The sequence below is a fragment of the Carettochelys insculpta genome, chromosome 1, assembly GCF_033958435.1.
Source record: "Carettochelys insculpta isolate YL-2023 chromosome 1, ASM3395843v1, whole genome shotgun sequence".
NCBI classification, from domain to species: Eukaryota; Metazoa; Chordata; order Testudines; family Carettochelyidae; genus Carettochelys; species Carettochelys insculpta.
In genome coordinates, this window is record NC_134137.1 from 40,941,503 (window position 1) to 40,964,736 (window position 23,234).

At 43.1% G+C, this 23,234-nt stretch overlaps 1 protein-coding gene across 2 annotated transcripts in view; it reads right to left on the reverse strand.

Moving 5' to 3' along the window:
* Positions 1 to 1,342: 1,342 nt before the first annotated feature.
* Positions 1,343 to 23,234, reverse strand: part of GUCY1A2 (guanylate cyclase 1 soluble subunit alpha 2) — a 296,861-nt gene continuing 274,969 nt past the window's right edge. For both annotated transcript variants that reach the window (XM_074981844.1, XM_074981854.1), the window contains 2 exons: positions 21,645 to 21,799; positions 1,343 to 3,396 (listed from right to left, as the gene is read on the reverse strand). In XM_074981844.1, coding sequence (XP_074837945.1) covers positions 3,189 to 3,396; positions 21,645 to 21,799 — 363 coding nt within the window. In that variant the 3' untranslated portion in view covers positions 1,343 to 3,188. The remainder of the gene's footprint in view (positions 3,397 to 21,644; positions 21,800 to 23,234) is intronic.

Genomic DNA, 23,234 nt, shown 5'->3' on the forward strand with positions numbered 1-23,234 from the left:
CATTATCTCCATGGTGATACTGACAACAATTTTTAGTTTTTACACTGATCTCTATGATTATAAATTCACTTTTACTTTAAATTAGCTGCTTGGAAGGACACCATGCAACAGGTTTCTTCAGGGTATCATTCCCACTTTCCGCATGCCATTTTCCAAAGGAATTAGAATGCCTGTCACATCTGCCTACCCATACAGCTTTTTCATAGAACTACCATGCTATTGATATGGGTGAGTGGGTGCTGAAATGAGATAGGTGGGACAGGAGAGGCTAACTTCAGATCCAACTGCTGCACAGTGAAGATGTGTCAGCAAGATCTCAAATATCACAGGTTAGAAATATAGATGTACAATAAATGTATAATACTGGCTGTTTTATTAGTCTGCATACTGATAAACTGGGCAGGAACTGCAGCTGTGTTGGGTGGAGGTCGGTGGATAAATTGGACCTTTTCACCACCTGTAATCGTAGTATACATCACTTGTTTTTACTGCATGCAAAATGCACTTTAGAAACTATGAATGTGTAAATTAATGGTTAAGGGCTAATAGATGGCCTCTCTGTCAGAAAGCAAGAGAAGTCTGCATTGAGGCTGGATACTGCAACCTCAAGTCCAAACAATTTTCACCAGCTCAGCCTTTGGACAGGGGAAGGCAGAGGAGGAATTACATTTTCCCTGCTGCATCACAGACAGGAAATAGAGACCTCTTGCTCCAGGGATGAGCTGAAATCCACAAGAGAAAGCAGCAGATTAATGAATTCAGGGAAGATTGGGGCATTTGTCTTAAAATTATTTTCAGTGCTAATTCAGAGTTCCTACTGTTTTATGGTAGCAGGATATCCTGGTGAAAAGATCAGCTCTCTCTTACCTTTGGAAATCCCTTTGGGCTGGAGTCAGCTCTTCCTCATTCCTGAGAAATTAATTACACCCAAATGGGCAGAGTTGTCAGAAAACAGATTCTTGGGGAGGAGGTGATTGCTCCCACCCCCACCCTGCAAGAGAATGTTTGTCAAATTAGTGAGTTTTCAACTTCTTTTATCCTCTCCATAGCAAAAAGTGCAGAGATAATTTGGTCTGAGGGCCAATTTTTTTTTAAAAAAGGTACCTCAAATTAGGACTGTGAACCAATATTTTGACCAAAAAAAGTGTCAAAACAAAAAGCAGTCAAGTAGCACTTTAAAGACTAGCAAAATAGTTTATTAGGTGAGTTTTCATGGGACAGACCCACTTCTTCAGCACATAGCCAGACCAGACCTGGTTCTGGTCTGGCTATGGTCTGAATAAGTGGGTCTGTCCCACGAAAGCTCACCTAATAAACTATTTTGCTAGTCTTTAAAGTGCTACTTGACTGCTTTTTGTTTTGATAGTGTATAGACTAGCACGGCTTCCTCTCTGTTACTAAAAAAAAAAGTGGTTTGATTTTGAAAAAATCTGGAGCGCATATCAGCTTCCAGGGAAATTGAAGGTTTTGTTTTTGTTTTTTGTATTTTTACTTCAATGGGCTTTAGATCAGGCCCATATAGAGCTATACATTTTCAAAAGCCTTCTACAAACATTGGCTAAGGAACTGTTTTTGCTAAGAGCAGAACAGCATTGGTCTGTAAAACAAGGTCTGGCTGCTGGTAAGCTTGTAGAGGCATTTCTACAGTTTGCGTTAATTGAAAAAAAGAACTGAAGAGAAAGGGTGAATTCAGAAAGAATAAAATTTGGGGCCACATTCTCTCCTCCAACAAATGGGCACAGCTCCACTGAAGACAACAGAGCCGCACCAATTTTCAAAAGAGGAGGATCTGGCCCTTTATTTTTATAGACTTTCATTAAATTTTGAACATTCATTTGCATCAAATTATAGATAAGCATTTTCCTTTTAAAATAGTCTCAGAGGGGTAGTACTTACATATCTGCTAGTCTATTCTGCATTAACATTTCAGCAAAGCCAGCAGCAGATAAAACTTTAGTGTAAGACTGCTAAAAATGGATGCGATTTTCAAAAGCTATTTAGCATTCCAAGAACACAAGTCCCATTAAAAATCCGTGGAACCTGTATTCCTGTGACTGAGTGTAACCCACACAACTGCTAGATGTGGTTCACTGTCCATGTAGTGGTACCTAGACCACTCACACAGAGAAAGACTAAGTCTGCTCTACAACCTTAGCTGCAAACCAGCTAGCTTTTACCTGAAGCTATAGAGGTTTGTGAACTACGCTCCAGAAGTCCTTGATTCAAGTCTGTCTGTCGGTGGTTACAAGCGCTGCTATGAAAATGTGATTCAAAGTGCTTCTAATACCTACTGGATGCTGCTCTCAATAGGACTTCTAGGTATGCAACAGAACCTTACCCATTGATTTTGAAGTCTTTGTTTTCATTGTTTAGGAAATACTGCACATATATTGCTAGTAGGACAAATACTGAACATCATTTTATATTATATATGCAAGACAATGTTCTCCTAAACCATAGAAGCTACCTAAGGAGACTTACTGAAGTGTTTTTCTCTTTCAAAATATTAATATTTTTGTTGCCAAAAGCTGCAAGTCTTGCCATTTGTATAATAATAATCTTTGATAGAGAGAATATCTGAAATATACAGCAGCTTATTCTGAGAAGCTCACTCGTATAGTATATGGAATGTAATTATACATAAAGTAAAATATGTATAAAAATAGGTAAAATCCCTACAATATTGTACTGATTTATATATTCCTCCTGCCAGGAGGGTTACAGCACTCTACAGTATATGTATGAAATGTCTGTTCAGAAAGTTAAAAAACATTGTTCCCTTGGTGAATGACACATTTACGCAGGAATGCATAATCAGAACTGACGCTCAATTCTGCTTAGCTGGTGCATATCTAAAGACAACAATCACCCACTTGTGCTCAAAACAAAAATCAAACCAAAAGATTCACTTTGGATTTGCTTTTGTTCTCCTAAATGGGCCAAATTGAAATTTACAACCAGTAAGTCCTCTGGAAATAGAAGTATTTTGTTTCCTTTTTGATCCCTCTTCCCAGTTTGTTTACTGACAGCAGTCACCCACCTTTTAAAATAATTATTGCCTGACATTACATAGAGCTTTTACTGCTTGCCAAAGACAAGGCAGTGAAATGAAAAGAATATCCATCTTTCCTCTCATGACCCAGTTTGGGCTTGTGCTTTTTTGATGAGTCTTTGATCTGCAGCAGGCCTCATAGACTTGTCTCCCGAAGGAACATGGTGCCAATGTTGTACGAAACCTTTTTCATTCTGGCAGATGCGATGGAGGGCTTTGGCTGCTTCTGAGCACTTGTGACCTCCAGGAAGTAACAGATCCCAGGGATTTCCTTTGGAAAGTTTTCTGGAAGCTCTTCACGGGACCGAGGAATAAAAGTAAAATTTTCTTCCTTTTTCAAAAGCCTAGGGGAAAGAAACAGAAAAAACAAAGGCAATCTAGAATGTTATGGTCTGACAGTCTGAGTGCATTTTAAAAAGATAATTCCTGTGCAACACCCAGTGGGAAACAGGTTCAGTTGTTGTGTGCATATTTACAAATCAGAGGCCAGAATCCAGGACAGACCTCGATACTGATTTCATATATTATTTTCCTTAATGTTAGGTCACTGAATATTAAGATATAGCCTCCAGTAAGTTCTAGCCAAGATACCTGAAACAAAACAATACTGATATATGTTTAGTTAGTTATGGTATAAAGTATTCACGCTGGTTAAAGAAATAGCAGAAGTTCCTGCTTTCTGTCCCCAAGGACAAGGAAATATTAGAATACAACCATTTCTTAGCGATAAAACCTATTACCCTAACTGACATACAAATTCAGAAAATTTTAAACTTTACCTCACTTCAACTTACACTATTTTCTTTTTCATTACATTTAATGATGTACTGGTTACTGAAATATGTGCTTTGTACAAAATATTTAATAGAAGTTTAACTGTTCTACCAAACACATTGTAACTCTAAGAACCTTGACTCAAAAAGTAAACAAACTATGTAAAACATTCATGGTTTAGTGGAAAAATAAATTGTTAAAAAAGAATAAAGATATAAAGAATCATCAACTTCTTAATAATTACATTAAAGACAAAGAAATATTAAATTTCAAAGAGTTGTTTTGAGAACTGTATACATTCTATAAAGAATATGAGAGCTTGTACTTTTTGAAAATAGAATTGCATTTCCTCTTGAACTCTAATAAAATGGAAGGAATCACTCAGCAAATTTATTATGTGAGAGAAGGTAAACTCTTAACTTTAAACAGTTATCTGGAATTTTCCTGCCACAAGGAGAACAATCAGAAATGTTGCATATTCTTTAAGGAGATGGCATAGTCAGGAGCTGAAGGTGCCACCTAAACCAACCCTAAAAGACATAAAACCAATGAATAGTCATCTGTGAATATGAACAAAGCCTTAAGAATTAGGTTTTCATATAATTTAAAGAAAAAAAAAGAGTATTAAAACCCTTCCAGGGACCATGCCACACACAGACATATCGGCCGCATCTACACTAGCAAGTTCTTTTGAAAGATTTTTTGAAAGGGGGCTCTTTGGAAAGATCCTGCGGAATGTGTGCACACAAAAAGCATCCTCTCAACAGTAAACTGAAAGAATGTGGCACTCCTTTTGAAATTGCTCTTCCTTTCCCATTTCAGGAGACGTGCCCCCTTTAGAAAGCTTCCTTGGAAAGAAAACATGTGTCGATGCTCCACAAGCCCTTTTTTCCCCAAAAGAACAGTCCTCATGGGGCCTGGTTTTTCAGTCCCTGGCATGTTCTTTTGAAATACCAGGGGCTGCGTGGACAATCTCTTTTGAAAGAGAGATCACTCTTTGGATCCGCTTTTTTGTGTGTGAGCACACTCTTTCAAACAAAGTTCTTTCGGAAGACATCTCTGGAGAGGAGACATAGCCACCCTGTGTTACCCTGTTTAAACAGCAAGCACCCCACAACTCATTCTTTCCTTCTCTACAAGAAAGTTGCTACACACAGACAAGAACAGAGCAGACTCAAGAAGAAACCAGCTGAAGAAAACCTCCACAAAACACCAACACAGATTCGTGAAAGAAAGTTAACTAAGACATTACCAAGGAATTTGATTTTCAGTGTCTGTAACTAACCTACCTTAAGACAGTTACTTAGATGAGTTTAAAGAAAATGATTTAAATATATTCTTTGATTTCCTGTGCTTCATTTGCTCTTCTATAAACTGTCTTATTATTAATGAAGGAAGTCCAGTTTTGCAGAAATGCCCACTACAGATTGCACAGAGCCACAGTCCTGCTATCCAGAAATTCTGGGTAAAATGTGGAATGCACTGGGAGGAAAAGCAGGAGGTCTCAAGGCTGTTAGTTCTTTGCTTTGCTCATAGGCAATATGTAGGCCAGATTGTCCTTTAAAAGTGGCTCTGATGATTTTATTGAGACCCATCACACAGCAAGATACTCTTCAGGTTGAGGAAGGTTACCAATATCTGAGACAATCCCACTGAAAACATCTGGAATGATTTAGCGAAGCCGTACAACTATGATCTATGCTATCTGCCTATAGTCACATTGAGACATTATGCCAGCATGGACACACAGCAATGTCCCAGTCACATCTACCTTCCCGTAGTTACAGTGACTATGCTCTTGGCAAGAAGGGGAGATGAGACAGACCCAGCTACGAGAGTATTTTTCTCATTTGGTGACAAGTATCAGAGGGATAGCCATGTTGGTTTGTATCCACAAAAACAAAGAGCAGTCCTGTGGCACTTTATAGACTAACATATATTGGAGCATAAGCTTTCATTGGCAAAGACCCACTTTGTCAGAGGCATACACCTTTGTCCACAAAAGCTTATGCTCCAATATATCTGTTCGTCTATAAGGTGCCACAGGACTTCTCGTTATTTTCTCATTTGGGGATTCCTCCCACAGAACAGAAATCCTCAGCAGGCCAGAACTGTTAGTCTTGAAACCCCTTTGCTAAATGTCCTTCTTCAAATAAGTTACTGATATACAAAATGTATTCCCAGAATAATAAAGACATCTAAGCAAAAGCACTCCTTCCCACCCATGCAGACAGTTATCTTTATGTGTGATTTGTCTTGCATAGTCATTTAAGGCCTGATCTACTACGCTGAGTTTAACCTTGGACCCTACACCTGTGCAAAGTGGGGAAGAAATGTTACAATTTTGAATTGCAAGGTGCAAAGAAATGAAGACTCAGTCCCAAAATTTATCAGCTGGTGCAAGTTGCCAGAAATTGCATGTGGAAGTGTGAGCAGTAGCAGGAAATCAACAACAGAAGAGTGTAAAAAGGTGTAAGAATCAGTCACATCAGTTTGAAACCAATTTTTTTCTTTGAAGCTCAAAGAGCTGAAACAAGACCCTTGTGCACTCCTTGTTTCTTATGTCTTACACCGTAGCGTCTGGTATTCAGCACTGACAGACAGGACAACTCCACATTAGCTGCTGCTGATGGGTCACATCCTCTGTGACTGAACTGATCTAGTCAACTCTGGCCCTCCTCTTGATTGGAACTCCCTCCTTTTCATGAGCCTATATACTTAGACCCTCCTCTGGAGCCCCCACTCACCTGAAGAAGCAGGTCTTTGTCCATGAAATCTGATGCTCCAAAATATCTGTTAGTCTGTAAGGTGCCACAGGACTTCTTGCTCCTTTTGAAGATATAGACTAACTCGGCTACCTCTCTGAGACAGGGTACGGTACTACATGGGTGACTGGTCTGACACAATATAGAGAATCCCGTGTTCCACTGAGATTTCAAAATAACTACAGTACCCAATCAGAAGTATTTCTAAAATAAAACTGATGAGGATGTGAATTTGCTTTTGTAATGTCCAGAATGGATCCATCTTGTTCAAAATATTAGTGACTTTAGCTTCCTACACACTTTCTATTTACTGTGGAAAGAGCCTTCAGACTAGAAAGACGCATGCTGAGCTAAGACTATCTGATTCTAATTCTTTTGACATTTTACCAAATGGTTTTGGCATTCAACGGCAGCTCAACTCTAACATCTTTCCAAAGGGGAAAACATCCTGTGTTTTGCTTTTGTTATTAGACATACTGTACCTGACAGGGGCTACATCTACACTAGCCCCAAACTTTGAAATGGCCATTCAAATGGCCATTTCGAAGTTTACTAATGAAGCGCTGAAATGCATATTCAGCGCTTCATTAGCATGCGGGTGGCCACGGCGCTTCGAAATTGACGTGGCTTGCCACCGTGTGGCTTGTCCAGACAGGCTCCTTTTCGAAAGGACCCTGCCTACTTCGAAGTCCCCTTATTCCCATAAGCAGATGGGAATAAGGGGACTTTGAAGTAGGCGGGGTCCTTTCGAAAAGAAGCTCCGTCTGAATGAGTCACGCGGCGGCGAGCCACTTCAATTTCGAAGCACCGCGGCCACCCGCATGCCAATGAGGTCCTGAATATGTATTTCAGCACTTCATTAGTAAACTTCGAAATGGCCATTTCGAAGTTTGGGGCTAGTGTAGACACAGCCAGGGAGTGCAGCATGGCGCCTGATAAATGCCCACCTCTGGCTCTGCAATAGCACTATCTGTATTTCCCATTAATCTGGTGAGGAGGCTCCTGCTGCTCCTCTACACTACAGCTCAGAAGCCGGTAGGTGTGTTGCCTGTTTCAGAACATTTGAAAAAATATGACGGCTTGACAAAATCTCGGACTATTGCACATGCACTGCCTTGAGGAACTGATCACTTTTACGATATTGTTTAGTTTTACACCTATCAGAAAGAGCATTTGATTAATCTGAAGAGAAGATTTTGAAAGCATAACAAGTGGGGTTCCGCAGGGGTCTGTTTTGGGACCAGTTCTGTTCAATATCTTCATTAATGATTTGGATATTGGCATAGAAAGTACGCTTATTAAGTTTGCAGATGATACCAAGCTGGGAGGGGTTGCAACTACCTTGGAGGATAGGGTCATAATTCAGAAAGATCTAGATAAATTAGAGAAATGGTCTGAAGTAAACAGGATGAAGTTTAATAAAGATAAATGTAAGGTGCTGCACTTAGGAAGGAATAATCTGTTTCACACATACAGAATGGGAAAAGACTGTCTAGGAAGGAGTACAGCAGAAAGGGACCTAGGGGTTCTAGTAGATCACAAGTTAAATATGAGTCAACAGTGTGATGCTGTGTTGCAAAAAAAGCAAACATGATTCTGGGATGCATTAGCAGGTGTGTTGTGAACAAGACACGAGAAATCATTCTACCGCTCTACTCTGCGCTGGTTAGACCTCAGCTGGAATATTGTGTCCAGTTCTGGGCACCCCAATTCAAGAAAGATGTGGAGAAATTAGAGAAGGTCCAGAGAAGAGTAACTAGAATGATAAAAGGTCTGGAGAACATGACTTATGAAGAAAGGCTGAAAGAACTGGGCTTGTTTAGCTTGGAAAAAAGAAGATTGAGGGGGGACATGATAGCGGTTTTCAGATATCTTAAAGGGTGTCATAAGGAGGAGGGAGAAAACTTGTTCTTCTTGGCCTCTGAGGAGAGAACAAGAGGCAATGGACTTAAACTGCAGCAAGGGAAGTTTAGGTTGGACATTAGGAAAAAGTTCCTAACTGTCAGGGTGGTCAAGTACTGGAATAAGTTGCCAAGGGAGGTTGTGGAATCTGCCTCGCTGGAGATATTTAAGAACAGATTAGACAGATGTCTATCAGGGATGGTGTAGATAGTGGTCAGTCCTGCCGTCGGGGCAGGGGACTGGACTCGATGGCCTCTCGAGGCCCCTTCCGGTCCTAGTGTTCTATGATTCTATGAAAGAACCATTGAAGTGCCTGGTCATTCAGTAGAGAGAGCCTCACGGTAAGCAATGCGACAGAAATTTAATAGAGACTTTAATAAATCAATAGAGTCCCAAAGAAATTAAATTACCCTATAAGGCTCTATAATATAAAAGAGAATTAAATGCTTTCCCCCTCTTTAACTATTTATAGCAGGTGGCCCTTTTTCGAAAGAGCGGGAGGAGCATCCACATGTGTAAACCTGTCTTTCGAAAGAAAATCGAAAGAACGGGGCGCCGACTTTGAAATCCGAACCCTGATCCCTTATCCGGAAGATCACTCCCTTTCGAAATACTAAATCAAAAGAGTACACATGTAGACACACCACAGACCGCTTTTTTGAAATACAGGTCCGCCTTGGCCTCGGTCAGCTGGAGCGCGGGGCAGCTCCAGCCAGCAGCAGCAGGACTCTATGGTCCCTGCGTTCGGCTGCCTTAAAGCCGCATGCACGCAGGAGACCTGTGGCAGGAATCATAGAATCACAGAACTATAGAGCTGGAAGAGATCTGTGAAGCCATCAAGTCCAGCCCCCTGCCAAAGGCAGGACCAAACCCATCAGATCAGCCCAGCCAGGGCTTTGTCGAGCCGAGACTTAAACACCTCCAGGGATGGAGACTCCACTACTTCCCTGAGGAGACCATTCCAATGCTTCACCACCCTCCTAGTGAAAAAGTTTTTCATAATCTTCAACCTGGACCTTCCCAACCGCAACTAGAGACCATTTGTTCTGTGTTCTGCCATCCATGACCACTGTGAACAGCCTGTCTCCAGCCTCTTTGCAACCTCCATTCAGTAAGCTGAAGGCTGTTATCAAATTCCCCCTCAGTCTTCTCTTCTGCAGACTAAACAGACGCAATTCCTTCAACCTTTCATCATATGTCATACGCTCCAGCCCCCTAATTATTTTGGTTGCCCTCTGCTGGACCCTCTCCAGTGCGTCCACATCCCTCCTATAACTGGGGCCCAGAACTGGACACAGTACTCCAGATGCGGCCTCACCAAAGCCGAATAAAGAGGAATAATCATTTCTCTGGATCTACTGGCAACGCTCCTCTTGATGCAACCTAATATGCCATTAGCCTTCTTGGCTACAATGGCACACTGTTGACTCATGTCCAGCTTCTCGTTCACTACAACTCCCAGGTCCTTTTCTGCAGAACTACTACTGAGCCAGTCAGACCCCAGCCTGTAACGATGCTTGGGACTCTTCCGGCCCAAGTGCAGGACTCTGCACTTGTTCTTATTGAAGCTCATCAGATTTCTTGTGGCACAGTCTTCCAATTTGTCTCAGTCACTCTGGACCCTACCCCTACCCTCCAGCGTATCTACCTCACCCACTGGTGTCATCTGCAAACTTGCTGAGGGTGCAATCCAACCCCTCATCCAGGTCATTGATAAATATGTTGAACAGAACAGGACCCAGAACTGAACTTTGGGACACTTCACTAGAAACCGACCGCCATCCTGACATCGAGCCGTTGATCACTAGCCATTGGGCCCAATCTTCTAGCCAGCTTTCTATCCATCCTACCGTCCATTTATCCAATCCACATTCCTTTAACTTGCTGACAAGAATATTGTGGGAGACCATATCAAAAGCTTTGCTAAAGTCAAGATAAATCACATCCATTGATTTTCCCCTATCCACAGAGCCAGTTATCTCATAGTAGAAACTAATCAGATTTGTGAGGCATGACTTGCCCTTCATGAATCCATGCTGACTATTTCTGATCAATTTCCCCTCCTCCAAGTGCCTCAGAATGACTTCCTTGAAGAAGCTGAGAGTGTGCTTGGAGCAGCCTCCCTATGTGCTCCAGCTGCACGCTCCAGCGACGCAGCATGGCCAGCAGCCAGCCCCCCCACGAGCCCCACGGCCCCCTCTCCAAGCCCCCGCAGGGCTCCCAGGGGGAGAAAAAATGAGGGCCCCCTCCTGGATGGAGTGGGAGCTGTGGGACCTCCTTGGCCTGTGGAAGGACGAGGAGGTCCTGCAGCAGATGGGGGTCAAGAGGTGCAATGCCGCCACCTTCAGCCATTTGGCACAGGGCCTCCATACCAGGGGCTACCCCGATTGTATCGCAGAGCAGGTACACTCCAGGGTAAAGGAGTTGCGGCAGGGCTATGCCTGGGCCAAGGACCAGGCCAGCCGCTCTGGGTCAGCTTCAGCCACATGCCCCTACTACCGGGAGCTCCGGGGCATCCTGGGGTGAGAGCTCCCCACCCCCGGCATTCCTGGACACATCCAGTGAGGAGCTGCAGCCGGAGGAGGAGGGAGAGGAGAAGCCTGGACCGGGGACCCAGGAGGGCGAGGGGATCACCGAATGGTCGAGTGAGGAGGGGGACCTCATCATTGTCATCCCCTCCCACTCCTCCAGCTGGGCGACCAGGAGCCGGACATCCCCGGACATCGCTGAGGGACCCTCTGGTATGTACAGGGACGGCCGCACACCTGCTCTGCAGGGTGGGAGCGACGCAATGGCTAGTCGCCCGCACACAGGACTGGTGGTCCCAGGCCGCACACAGGCCATCCCCTACATGGGGACAGTGCCGCAAGCCACACAGGGGTGGCGGCTGGTCAGTGCCAGACAGCACCTGGGGCCTGCACAGTGTAGGCCAGGAAGGGCCACCTGCATGAGAGACCCCTTGCCCAGCCTGTGGGGGGGGTGGATCAGTGTCCCTTGGGGATTCAGTGTCCTTTGGGGAGGTGGGGGGCCCATGGGGTGTTGAGGACCTTGACCTCCAGCCACATGTGGAGGCACCTCCACTGCCCCTTTAGGTGCCCGAAGACCTGCTCCAGAATGTTGCAGGTGTGGTTGAGGCGCTGATTGAACGCCTCCTGGGTGGGGTCGAGGTGTCCTGTGTACGGCCTCATGAGCCACGGCTGCAGGGGGTAAGCCGCATCTGCCACCAAGCAGAGAGGCATGGTGACGTCCTCCGCCACCGGGATCTCCCGCTGGGGGATGAAGGTGCTGGCCCCCATGTGACAGCAGAGGCCGGAGTTCCAGAAGACCCAGGCATCATGGGTGCAGCCGGCACAGACCACATGGATGTCAGTGAACCGGCCCCTCGCTTCCACTAGGGCCTGGAGCATCGCCAAATGGTAGCCCTTCCTGTTCACATACTGGCCGGCGCTGTGTGGCGGGGTGTGGATGGGGATGTGTGTGCCATCCAAAGCGCTGATGCACTTCGGAAAGCCCAGGTCCTGGAAGCCGGCGACGGTGTTGTCCAAATCCCCCAGGCGGACGACCCTATGGAGCAGCATTGCATTGATGGATCTGACAACCTGCAGGGGGGGAAGGGGGAAATGTGCTCTAGTGCAGGTGTGGCGGCCATCTCCCCCCACCTCGGGCCCATTCTGCCCCCCTCCCATCCAGCCCCCACCCCATCCAGTCCCCTGCCTCCCTCCCATCCAGCACCCACCCTGTCCAGCCCCTTGCCCCCCCACCCGTCAAGCCCCTGCCACATCTGGTTCCTTGCAGCGGAGGGTTCCCCTTGCCCCAGCCCCCGCACCCAGCCCCACCTTACCGCCATAAGTACAGCCCCGACGATGACTTTGTCCACCCGAAACTGCTGTCCCATGGAGTGGTAGGAGTCCAGTTGGCCAGCTTCCAGATGGCGATCGTAACCCATTTCTCCAGGGTGAGGGCTGGCCGCATGCAGGTGTCATGGTGCTGGAGTGTGGGGGCGAGCCAGTGGCAGATCTCGTTGAAGGTCTGCCTCGACAGGTGGAAGTTCTGCAGCCACCTTTCCTCATACCAATTCCCTAGCACCAAGCGCTCCCACCAGTCAGGGCTGCTGGGGTGGGTCCAGAGGCGTCAGGGCACTGGGGGAGGCGCCCAGCGGTGCCCTGGGTGGGGGAGCCCCATGACCCCAGGGGAACTACCCAGCCACCCGATGAGATCGGGTGCAGCTGCAGCGAGGGTGCACAGCACTGCCAGCAGGGCATCCATAATGAGGGCGTCCTCCTGCAGGAGCTGTCGCTGGATCTCCATGATAGGCACAAGTGGGCTCTGCCAGGCTGGGAAAGGCTGGGCAGCACTCAGCTTGTGCAGAGGGGAGGGCGGAGGGAGGGACCCTTTAAAGGAGGTGGCTGGCTGCGGCCCCAGAAGGGTTTGTCGGCCATGGGACCCCGTCCGCGGCATTTCCTGCCTCCCTTCTTTCTAAAGAGGGCTTGGAGCTGTGTGGAAACTCTCTTTTGAAAGACCTGTGGCAGCACTTGGGAAGAGCGGATCAAAATGCCGATCCAAAAAATGGTGGGAAGTGCTCCCTTGCGACGGCCACTATTTCGTCTGCAAAACTTCGATTTTTGCCCTTTCGAAAGGGCGCTCACGTGTCGACTCAGTTTACATGAAAATAGAATTAATCTATTTTACACACTGTAGAAAGGACCCATGAAACCACAGATTTTGTCTGCTTCCAGAGTATGGAAAATCGGGAATTTTTATTCATCCAAGCAAAAATTAAGGAACAAGCCCAAACTGGGCAGTTTATTGAAGGAACAGAGCACTCCTTCAACACCTTTTCTAACTGTGATGTCAATAAACACTTGGGTCCTGTACTCCGTAAATAATCCCTATGGCTTACTCTGGCAATTTGCTGAGTTCTCCCAGCATTTCCAAACAGGATCTACTGATGGTGGTCAGGGATTCAAATGAAATGAGTCCTCAGCCCTTCAGAACACTTTGAAAGGTTAGCTGAGACAAAAGCAAGAGAACAAGATGTTTTGAGCAGAAATGAGCTTTTGTCTCCAATACGTTCAAAGACAACCTTTGCTAAGTCCTGTTGTCTTACATCTTTTGAGTTCTTTCCAGACAGGTGTAATTGGAGCAAGGCTGCCCCCAGTTCACTGCTGTTGCTAGGCAACAGCAAATGTTATATTTATATTTTTAAACTCTGCTTCTTATATGGGCAGATTACGGACTGAAAAGGAAACATCTGAAACCAACAAAGGCCTTTTAAAGATATGATTGTATTTTGGAAGCTGATGATTGTTTATATTATATTGTATTTTTTGGTTAGGGCTGATACTGCTTTGGGCAAGGGGCTGGACTGGATGACCTCCTGAGGTCCCTTCCAGCCCTATGATTCTATGATTCTGTGATATTATCTTTTGAAAGCTGAAGAGCACCAGACATATTGTCAATACTTGAGTACTTCATAAGCATAAAAAAGTGAAGCAGAATTTCCATAGTGGAGCACAGGAAGTTACAAATACATAATGAAAAATGTCAGTAATTTTAACTGATATAAAGAGGTATTCATTTTAATACCATTTCTGTTTGTTTTTAAGAACTATTTTTTTAAACAAGAAAAATAGTAGGCACATTCATCAACACAGCAGTGTAGCAGGAATGGAAGTAACAAATGCAATGCAATGTCAGCACTAAAGGCATCTCCCATTTTATGAATTGCACATGCAGTCCTATTACACAGAAAGTTACTCACAACCATACTGCATTATTACTGTGTTAAGTTGGAAGGGACAGAGTTGTGCAGGGCCTTGAGAGCTTGAACTTATTCGCCATTGACTCTTTTTGCATTACTCACCATCCCTTCCACATGAAGTGATTCTCCATTTGCTGACTTTTTCCAAACCATCATTTCACTGCTACGTGTGGAAAATCTTTAAGTGAGCTACAGCTCACTCTTCTCTCTAAAATCCCTCTCATACACCCACTTCTTCTGATAGGCCTAAAAGAAACTTGTTGCAAGCCTTCTACTGATTGTTTTTATCCACTGACCACACATTCCTTATTATTCTTTTCTACATCATGTTGTGCACTACAGCTGTGGTGAGTAACCACCCCTGAGCTCACCCTGGAACTTTATCTCCTTTCTACTTTGGAAAATCTGGGTGTACATCAGTCATTTTCAGAACCATAAGATTATCCCAGATGCTTTAAGGACATGGGATGAACTCCTGGAGCAATTGAATTGGAATTTTGTCATTGGATTCTCAGGCTTTACCACAGGCTACATCTACCTGAGAAGCTTCTGTCAACAGAAGTCACTGTCGGAAGGGATTTCCCAACAAAACTTCTGTTGACACTTTGCATCTATACATAGAAGCAGACTGAAGGAGCAATCCACTCTGTCAACAGATAGCAGCAAGACTGCCCGGCCCTCTCTCGACAGAATGGTTGACCTCACACTCTACAAATAGGGCTGCCCAGTGAACCAGAAGCCCTATCTGTCGACGAAAGGGCCCCGGAGCATCTACACGGATGTTTTGTTTACAGAACACTGTTGAGAAAGGCTTTATACCTGAATGGGGAAAGGTATAATGCTGCTGGCAGATATGCTGGGTTTTGTCAAAGAGCATTTGGCGTGTAGAAGCTCTGTGTTTTTTCCCCAAGAAAAGCCCAGTTTTGCCAGGAAACACCTCTCTTGTAGACATAGTCGCAGTGTGCAAACCTTAATTTGGGGGAGCTGTTTTCATTGCTTATTTGGTGAAGGAGCAAAGACACATCTTTTCCAAAAACGGCTGACCCTTTAGATGCACCCATCAAAGTGGCAATATACTGTGAAATACTAAACCAGCTACAAGCACACTTCAGGACACCTCACAGGAGAAGGATGACTCCAAAAAATGCTTTTCAAATAAGAAAATTGGATTCCTGAAAAACAAGAACAGTGTTTATGGCCCATTTAATAACAAGACAGTTGCATTAAAATGTCCAAAAGCTTTCGGATCATTCAAATTCAGCCTTCTGCATTGAGGAATCCCAACAACTCAGAGAACATTGTTCTTCAGTTTTCTGATGACATGTTTACAGTTTTAGAAGGAAGCTGGTGAGGTCAGCTAAGCAGGCACACCAGACAGTTTGCAAAAGCGCTACATGATTAGAGGAAGTTCTGAATTTAAAAAACAACAGATTAAGGTTAGGACAATTGCATGTATCCTGAAAAAAGGCTCTTGGTACAAGTCAAGTAAAGAGATGCACTGCATGCTACTGATTCCAATGAAAAAGAAGATAAAGATGGTGTACAGGTATTGTAGCAGTATCTTCTTCTCTTAAAAGATCAATTGGTTTTCAACAATGACACATTAAAATGTCTAACATCTTGGTCAGGTTTTCTAAGTATGCATTTTATTACTGAGCTTTGCATGCCTCATACTAATACGTACATCTACAATTGTGTAAACAGAACAGTAACTCTTAAGAAATGTCTCCACATTTCCATCAGAGAAGTTATACTGGAAGCCAGAGTTTTATGCTGGTGTGAAGTGGGATATAGCACTACTGGAATCAAACAGGACTTTTTGATATCGTGATTTATATTAGCTGAGGATCCAGCCTTATGGCTTCAAAATGTTTGCTTCTTACAGTATATTGTTTACTCCTTATTCTGCCAGAAGAGTGGCCTTACCAGGCAAGATAAAATTGTAAGTAGAGCAAAAAATGAAATGAAACTTTAACTCTTTGATTCAGAAGATAAAGGTATCATTATTGTTAGTATTTTGTGGCAACTCTGAGGACTGTCCAATGAGGAAGTATCAATAGAGAAGTTTTGGAACAAACAGATAAATTACACAGTGCTAATGTGACACTGGGAAAGGATCACTTTATAATTGCCCTGCTCTGTTCACTCCTTCTGAAGCATCTGGCACTGGCCACTGGCAGAAGAAAGGATTCTGGGTTAGATGGAGCATTGGTCTAACCCGGTCTGGCCATTTTGTGTTCTTCTTTTAATTATCCTTCATTATTTGTACTGTGTGCAACATCAGGGGAAATGATGTTAAAGTAACTGAACATCCAAAAAATACGGTTCTAGGAGCATGGCCAATGTTTAGTGAGGCTAAAAATTGGTAGATAATGTATTCCTGTTAATTTTCATTTTATGTATTTTGTAGAACACGTATGCTAAATATTTAGTATTTTTGTGTTGACATTGCTCTGTACTGTACTAAAATCCTGTATTTCATAATAAATGCCAAAAATTTACATAAGATACTGTATAGAACAAGAACATATCCTTACCTTATGTTTCAAAGGTACAAGTTCAATGGGGAGGCTATACTTTTCCAACACGAGGAACACACAAGCCAGCTCACCTTCTCAGTGAAGGGTGAGTCTTTTAAAGGCCCCCGTGCATTAATTTTTGGCACTATTTCATGTGTATCAAGTAAAATCAACTTGCCAAACAACAAGACAAATCAACCTCTCATGGAAAAGTCCTCAGGAGAAGGCAGTGGAAGAGGAGAAACTTGTCTTTGTGAAGCACCTTTCATGTTTTTGTCAGGATACAGGGGTTGCCTCCCCATTGTGGAATAAGCCACAGGCAATCTATGCCCCAAGACACTTCAAATCCCCGAGTGCCAATCAAATGTTTACAATGGGATGGTTTCCTAGGGCCAATCTAAGAGAAAAGAAATCCACTCATCTTCCACAAACTAGCAAAGGGAAAGAGGTCTGGGTGTTACAAATGATTTTCAAATGTCAAAGCAATTAAGAGAACTTCCTGTTTTCTTCTCACCACGGGTGTTACAAAGAAAAAGCAATTAATTCTCGTTAGCAAAATCATTATTATTCATGCCATTTAAAAACAACACTGCACATATTAACCCTAATATAAGCAATTATAGTAATTTCATAGCTCAGTGGCATGTGTTTAGCAAGGCACGTGTTTATACCTTGTGTTTCTTTTTTCACCTGGAATGGGTAAGTTACAAAGTGAGTCAGAAACTAAACATTTGTTAGTTGAAGATAGGAATTTCAAACCTTTGAGACTCAGTCTCTGACACAAGAGATCTTCTTTCCTCCTCCTATCATTACTGTAGAAATGTAAGGCTAAAATTTTATCTGTTAGGTTAGTTTTGAGGAGACAGAGGGAGTGGGAAAATTGCAATATTGGCCCATTTTGTGAAAGTCACTGAGAGTTTTCCAGTTGACTGATGTGAGAACGGTATTGAGCAAATAAATATTGATTAATAAAATACCTGAATTGTATTTCCGGGGACTACATAGAATTAAGACACATCTTAGACCTCCTATGGGCAAAGTGCTAGTGATAAAGCCCAAGGATTTCACAGGCAGTGCAAGATCCACTTTTTGGCTCCCCCAATCCTGAGGGGCTGTTGCCAGGGTTGCATCTCCAATGTATCTTACAGTAATCTAAACACTATTCTGTGTCACGCAAACAGCCAATTAGCACAAGCACTGAGTTGGCTTCAGGGGACAGTCAGGGTTGTGGGAAGACATGGCCACTTCTCCATTGCCGTAACCACAATCCTCACTTATATCATGGTGAACAATGATGTAAGAGCCTTTGCAACAGCCTATGCAACCAGGAAATCACAGTATGATCCTCCAACGGACAGTTAAATTGGCTTTGATGGAGCATGGTGCAAAGCATTTACAACATATCCCAGGACTGGTTCTCTCATTCCACAGTAAGACCAACATTTCATTTTTTCAGCCTGTAATAATAGAGTTGTCACCGAAACCACTAGGAACAGCACTGGACTTATCAAAGGAAAAGGTTCTAAAGTTCAATACATGGTCTAAGTACGTAGGGGTTCTTTCTGTACTGAGCTTTCATCAGACTCACCAAACATCTCTCTCTCTCTCTCTCCTGACTGAATTTTCTCTAAGGGCCAAATGCTTCTCTCAATAACACCAGTGTCAGTTTGAGCAATGCCACTGATTTTAGCAGAATTACAGCTCCCTAGGTTTATACTGGTGTAACTCACGTGTAAATCATTCATTTCTTCACGTCTCTAACACAGACTGGACTTGCAGTACCAGCAATACAAAAAGATATGGATAGAGACAGCCTTCATGGGGCAGTAGTAAGCCTCTTCCACTTCTGCATCCTGGAACAAAGGCCACTGATGAACAGTCGCCAGAGTCTCCAGTCCTGGGTGATCTTTTCCAGTCCTTATCAGGTGTATCCCATCTTTTTAGTGCCTGCTTCAGGTCTCTACACCTGGTGTTTCTTGGGGCCCTCTTTCCCTTTTTCCTTGTGGATTCCAACTTAAGGCTTATCTTGTGATGGTGGTGGTGGGTTTTCTAAGCATATGTCTAACCCATTGCCATTTTCTCTTCCCGATTTCTTCTTTGGCAGGAAGTTGGTGAGTCAGTTGCCATGGGTCTTGATTGTTGATAATGTATGGCCAGTGGATCCAGAGGAGAGAAGGCAAAAATCTTCAAAATATGGGTGAAGGGAGATTTAAGTGCTGCAGAAACCTTGTGCTAGCTCTAAACAGGGGTTACAATCACCCACTGACTTCTGAGTTACTGTACCTTTCAGTGGACAAACAGTACCCATTAGTCACTAAGCCTTCGAACCAGGAAAAAAAAACAAAACAAAAATAACCCTGAAAAGTCTTTTTAGACTTTAATTACATTGAGGTCAAGATTTCAAATTCTGGCATATTTAAAGAGAAGATAGATTTTCTAATTTTAATTTAAAACAATGTGCAGAGTTTTGCCATAGTTAAGATTAGCACGGATCCCAGTTCTTCTTTTCTATCACCATTGAACTGTTCAAATCCAATGCTATGTACTTCACAATCAAAAATCTGCTCACTATGTCTGCCTCTTATGCCAGTAACTGCACATCTTCTCTTGTGTAAGTTTTATCTGAGTGAAAGGGTTCTCCAGATGAACGTCATTTCATTCACCAGCTTTAATTACTTTTTAACTTTAGTCTCCCACTGCTTTATATTTTAGCATATCAGAAGCTTCAAGTCTTGGATGAAGAAATTCCATTCAAACTTTAATATACATAGATATGTACAGGAAAAATAAATAGGGAAATGCATGAATGAAGAAAAAAACCAGCATGACTTATTGGTGGCTCACAGTGCCTGGGCACAGCTATGCTTCAGAAAATTACTTCACATGACGAATAATGTAGAACAAGAGAGATACAGGTCTCCTGACAAAGGAATGAACACAGAAGAACTAATCCAAGCTGCAGAAATTCTTATAATCCATCTGTCAAATTTAAACAACGAGAGGAACTTTCTTTTAGGCCAGCAGTTTCTCATAACCTGATTTAATCAAAAGTACTCTGAATTTGCATAATTTCTCCAAAGTATTGGTGATGAGAATGCTTTGCCATTTTCTACCTTTTTCTTTCATTACAAAAATATTTTTGCTGAGTGCCTTTTGACAGTGCTAAATAATACATTTTTCCTTCAACTTTATACATAGAACTTTTTGAAATCTTAGTCTCAGAAGTAAAATGAAACTCTTTCATGAAACCTTGGAATTGTACTTACCTACTTCAAGGGCATATAGGGATGAGGAACAGAACTCTCAATCAAAAGCTGTAACGTTATCCATGGAGTACACAGTATGGGGGATGTGATGGATGGGAGGGCTACTACCCCTTTTCTAGACATCCCAGTATCTGATTAATTTTTTTTTGTAAAAGGCTAAACCCAGAGGTGGCGGGTCCTGTGTTGACAAGCAGCTAGGTGAGCCAACTGGAAGAGAGAGAGGGGTATTTTTGAATCTGTGACCTTGGGGAGATATGCTGCCACCACCCAAGTGCAAAAACTCCTTTTTAGAAACCAGAGAGACACACTTGGGATGTCTCCCTACGTGGTAACCCCAAGCTTTTAACCTTCCCTTAGGAGACAGCTTGAAAACAACTGCAATTCCTTAATAGCTGACCTCTCAGTCACAGGCGCACACACACAGAACCACCGCTACGACACAGGAATCAGATCACAGTCTTAAAAAAAGTGATTTTATTAATAAAACAAAGAAGACGCACTTATGAAGCATACTTGGTTGCTAGGTGTCACAGAGCAATTAAAAAAGGCAGATTAATCTTCACATTTCTGTGAAGATCAACATGGTGTTCGATTTTGTGTGTCTGGTAAAGACACGCAAAATCGATATGTCTGGGGTTGGCAGTCGACTCCTGTACTCCTCGCTATTGCGAGGAGCAAGGGAGGTCGATGGGAGAAGTACTCCCACTGGCCTTCCGTAGTGAAGACAGTCACAAAATTCCATTTCCAATATGGCAATTTTAGCTACACATTTGCTGTAGCTAGCATTGTGTATCTGAAATTGTTTCTCAGTTCTAGTATAGACCTGGCTTCAGACATAGAGAATTACTTCCTGGGATTCAGTTTAAAAGTTACAATGCACAGGAGGTAGGGGCGGATGTGTGTGTTGGGGCGGCAGGTCATCAGCCAGCCTGAGAAATCCCACACCAGACACAAAATTAAAATAAATAAATAACCTGATTGTGTCAGACTAAACATTTCCTTTCCATTCACATATCTGTTATTCCAACACTCCTATCGAGGCATAGATATTAAAGAAAACTTCCAAGCCGGTTTTCAGACTTAATCCATCTCTTTATCTCTCCTCTGACTACACAAAGGACTCACACAACAGGTAATGGCGTCAATTCAAAAACCCCCTTCTCTCTTACCATTGGCTCAGCTGGCTGGTTGCCAGCACAGGACCCACTATCTCTGGGTTCAATCTTTAACAGGCAAGTTAGTTAACTGAACACTGGGATGTCTGAAAAAGGGGTAGAACTCCTCCCATCCATCACAGGGAGATAGGATAGACATTGTCCACTATAGTCTGTTTTGGGCTAGCTGATATATGGATTGACTGGCCATTTCCCTACCATTCCTTTGGCCGGCCAACAGCTCATTCTGAGCTCTGCAGCAGTACACCCTCTTGCAGAGCAAAGGGTTCAGTGGAATGCTCCTTCCCAGCTGCTCCCAGGGCTTCACGCATTTTCTTAGGTGTGACTTTTGCAGCTGCATGGGAGGGTGGAGCTGCAGGATACATCATTACATTTTTCTCAGAAACCAGGGCTGAAATCAAAGCAATTCCAAAAGGCTAGCAGCACTTACTGGTATGTGGTCGGACTGACATTGATGCGACGCGGATGACTTCCTGACTCAAACTTGCTGGCGAGAGTGACATTATTTCCAAAGAGACAATAACGTGGCATTCTCACACCAACTACTCCAGCCAGAACAGATCCTGAATGAATTCCTATCCTCATCTGTAGAAACAACAAGAACAAAATAACCCAAAAACACGTGTTAGTAACTTCTGTAGCTCTCTCCATTGCTAATGTATTCTGAGTGCTCCTACAGTATTTGCCCAGGCCAGCCCCAAGAGCCAATTTAAACAGACAATAAACTAAGTGAAACAGCAGGCTCTCTCCATAAAATTAAGACAAAATTAATAAATAAAGGGGATGAATGCATCTTTGCAACAGAACTAGGACTGGAAAAATGCACAATGCCTTGCTTGCACGCTCACAGAATGAAAATATATTTCCATATGGGTAAGGACAGAAAAATGCTGTTTGAGAACTTAATCAGAGACTGATTTAAGAATACTGACTTTGTATCTTTTGACATATATAATACTGACAGTTCACATTTTTAACATTTATGAACCATTAACTTTTTGAATCTGTTGCCATTAATTATTGTTTAACACCTCCATTGCCTAAATCACCCATAGTTTCCCCTGACAGCTAAAATTTAACATAGATAAAAACTGAAAAATGAAAATAATCTACCTACTATACCAAGTCAAAACATAAGTGACACATGCAGGGGAGTACTGATATGAAAAAAACAAACATACAAACAAAATCATTTACAGGGTACTCTAGGGGAGAGACTTCAGTATTAATAAAAATACACTTACAGTGTAAATCTTGTTTTCAAAGGTAATTACAAACTTTACTGACTAATAAGATATAGTAACAAGTACATAAACCCAGGACACTTGCAATCACAAGAATACTTATTATATTTAGCTGGTTACGTCACCAAGCATAAAGCCAACCAAAGATATTCCAGGAGGTTTCTTTTTTCTGTTTCCAAGGACCAGCAAATAACTCCTTCTTAGTCATAAGGGTTTTTATTGTCCCTAATGTTTGCATGAATTCAGCAAAGCTGCATTTTAAAGTATACCTTGCCTTGCCTTTGTATACATCGAACCTCTCTTGCCCCACACCCTCAGGACCTGACCAGTGCTGAACAAGAGGATTTCCAGACCACAGGAGGTCATATTGTCTAGCAGCATTACCAACACCACTGTTTACTGGGCTCAAGACATTTAGGGCTAAATTCCAGCTAAAGAACAGCACAGAACACTGAGAGCCAGGACTGCTTCAAACAAACTTTATGGCACCAAGGTAAACTATTATTGTGGTCGTCCAGCTAAGTAAAATGATGCTGGATTATGGGTGTTGCCAGATGAAAGTGTGCCAGACTATGTTCTGTTGTGCCATGGTTCAAAGCTTAATTTTAGTGAAATCTGTGCTTTGTATAAAAGATTTGATAGATGTTTACATGCTGTAACAAACTGTGACCATTCATATTTTAGGAGGAAACCTGATGGCGGAAAAAGGGGAATTGGCAGGGCTGTTCTGGCTGTACATGCCAGTACTGCATACTGGCACCTCCAAATGAATGTTT